At 41.6% G+C, this 2,500-nt stretch overlaps 1 protein-coding gene across 1 annotated transcript in view; it reads left to right on the top strand.

Moving 5' to 3' along the window:
- LOC113818626 (rhodopsin) overlaps positions 1-1,678 on the top strand; it is a 1,909-nt gene extending 231 nt beyond the window's left edge. Inside the window, exon 2 of the mRNA XM_027370817.2 lies at positions 433-1,678. Within this exon, the coding sequence (XP_027226618.2) occupies positions 433-1,563 (1,131 nt within the window). The 3' untranslated portion in view covers positions 1,564-1,678. The remainder of the gene's footprint in view (positions 1-432) is intronic.
- Positions 1,679-2,500: the final 822 nt, after the last annotated feature.

The following is a 2,500-nucleotide window of genomic DNA, read 5'->3' as shown; positions in this document are numbered from 1 at the left end:
TATTTCCGCATAATTCACGCTTCGTGAATTTATACACTCACACATATGTATGAATATATGTATATGCACATACATATACATAGATTTTTGTGTATATATAAAGACATATGAACATATGCACATATATTCACCGTATAATATATATATATATATATATATATATATATATATATATATATATATATATATATATATATATATATATGTGTGTGTGTGTGTGTGTGTGTGTGTGTGTGTGTGTGTGTGTGTGTGCGTGTGTGTGTGTGTGTATCATACAAAATTATACACACAGGCACACACACTTATATATACACACACATTTATGTATATCTGTTAATTTGAGTATATAGATGTATATGCATGCACACAGTAATAAGTATTGTGGATTTCTATGCATGCATTAAGCATGATTTTTACTTTTCTTTTTAACAGATGTCGTGGAACAACGCAGCCATGGCTGATAACGCCCTTCCATCCACCAACCCCTATGGGAACTACACAGTGGTTGACACTGTGCCAAAGGAACTTCTCCATATGGTGGATTCCCATTGGTACCAGTTCCCTCCCATGAACCCACTCTGGTACAGCCTCGTTGGCTTCTGGATGGTGGTCATGGGATGTCTCTCCGTTGCCGGCAACTTCGTCGTCATTTGGGTCTTCATGAACACCAAATCTCTCCGAACACCTGCTAACCTCTTGGTCGTTAACCTGGCCATGTCTGACTTCCTGATGATGTTCACAATGTTCCCACCCATGGTCATCTCTTGCTACTGGCAGACCTGGACTCTTGGAGCCTTCTTCTGCGAGATCTATGCTTTCCTTGGTTCTCTGTTCGGTTGCGTGTCCATCTGGACCATGGTCTTCATCACTGCTGACCGATACAACGTCATCGTCAAGGGAGTGTCTGCTGAGCCTCTGACCTCCAGCGGTGCCATGGCAAGAATTGGTGGCACTTGGGCCACTGCTCTTGCCTGGTGCCTTCCTCCCTTCTTCGGCTGGAACCGTTATGTGCCTGAGGGTAACATGACTGCCTGTGGTACTGACTATCTGACTGAGACTGAGCTTTCCAAGAGCTACCTGTACATCTACTCCATCTGGGTTTATCTCTTCCCTCTTGCCTACATCATCTACAGCTACACCTTCATCGTTAAGGCTGTTGCTGCCCACGAGAAGGGAATGCGAGAACAAGCCAAGAAGATGGGAGTCAAGTCCCTCAGGAGTGAGGAAGCCCAGAAGACCTCTGCTGAGTGCCGTCTTTGCAAGGTTGCTCTCATGACCGTCACCCTGTGGTTCATGGCCTGGACCCCCTACTTCATCATCAACTGGGGAGGCATGTTCAACAAGCCCATGGTTACTCCTCTGTTCTCCATCTGGGGTTCCGTCTTCGCCAAGGCCAACGCCGTCTACAACCCCATCGTGTACGCCATCAGCCACCCCAAGTACCGTGCTGCCCTTGAGAAGAAGCTGCCTTGCCTTGCTTGTGCTACTGAGGGCCGAGATGGTGGCTCTGATGCCAGTTCCACCAACACTGCTCAGGTCTCCGAGAAGGCCGAGTCTGCTTAAACTGATGGCAATACTGACAGGGATCTCAACATTTAACCCTTGCATTTTCCAAAAAAGAAACAAAAATGAACAAAATATTTCCCATTTCCTATATCAAAATAAATCCAACTCTACACTGCAATTACATTTGTTCTTTTCCTTATATATTTAAATTGAATTCTGAATCTGCTTAAAAGGACGACAAAACTGACAGGAACCTCAGATTTCCCCCTGCATTTTAAAGTCCAAAAAGAAAAGTCTTGTGTGTTACTCTGCCTCCTTGATTCTAAGAATATCCATTTAACAAAGTAACTAATTATTTTCCCCAAACTTATGCTTCATAAGTTTTATATGTACAGTGCATATACACACACTGAAATATAAATATATGAATATCCAAACATTCATATATACATATATATATACATGTGTGTGTGTGTATATATGGTGGGTAGGACGTGACTTCCATCGAAAGTAAAGTTCACCAGAAGCTTCACATCTGTAACAAACTGCCAAAACCCTAGTCAAATCCGATCCAAGGCGTAGGGTCCAAACACTTCGCCTCATGCATGTACAAAACGAATATACTCTATGAACTATTTGCGATGTCCATCTGCTTAACACAAGGTAATCCATGTTTCCATAGGTTGCCATATCCCCGTTTTCTCCCCAGCCTGTTTAAGTACAGGCAGGCTAAAAAACAATGTAGATCATCTGGACATATATATATATATATATATATATATATATATATATGATATAGGTATACACACACACATACGTACACACACACGTGCGCACAAACACACACACATATATACACACGCGCACACACACAATCAAACACATACACACACACACACACACACACACACACACACACACACACACACATATATATATATATATATATATATATATATATATATATATATATATATTATGCAAACTGGTACAT

Source organism: Penaeus vannamei, chromosome 20 (assembly GCF_042767895.1).
Source record: "Penaeus vannamei isolate JL-2024 chromosome 20, ASM4276789v1, whole genome shotgun sequence".
Taxonomy (NCBI): Eukaryota; Metazoa; Arthropoda; class Malacostraca; order Decapoda; family Penaeidae; genus Penaeus; species Penaeus vannamei.
The sequence above is the reverse complement of the archived record's forward strand: the minus strand, read 5'-3'. Positions and strand labels throughout refer to the sequence as shown.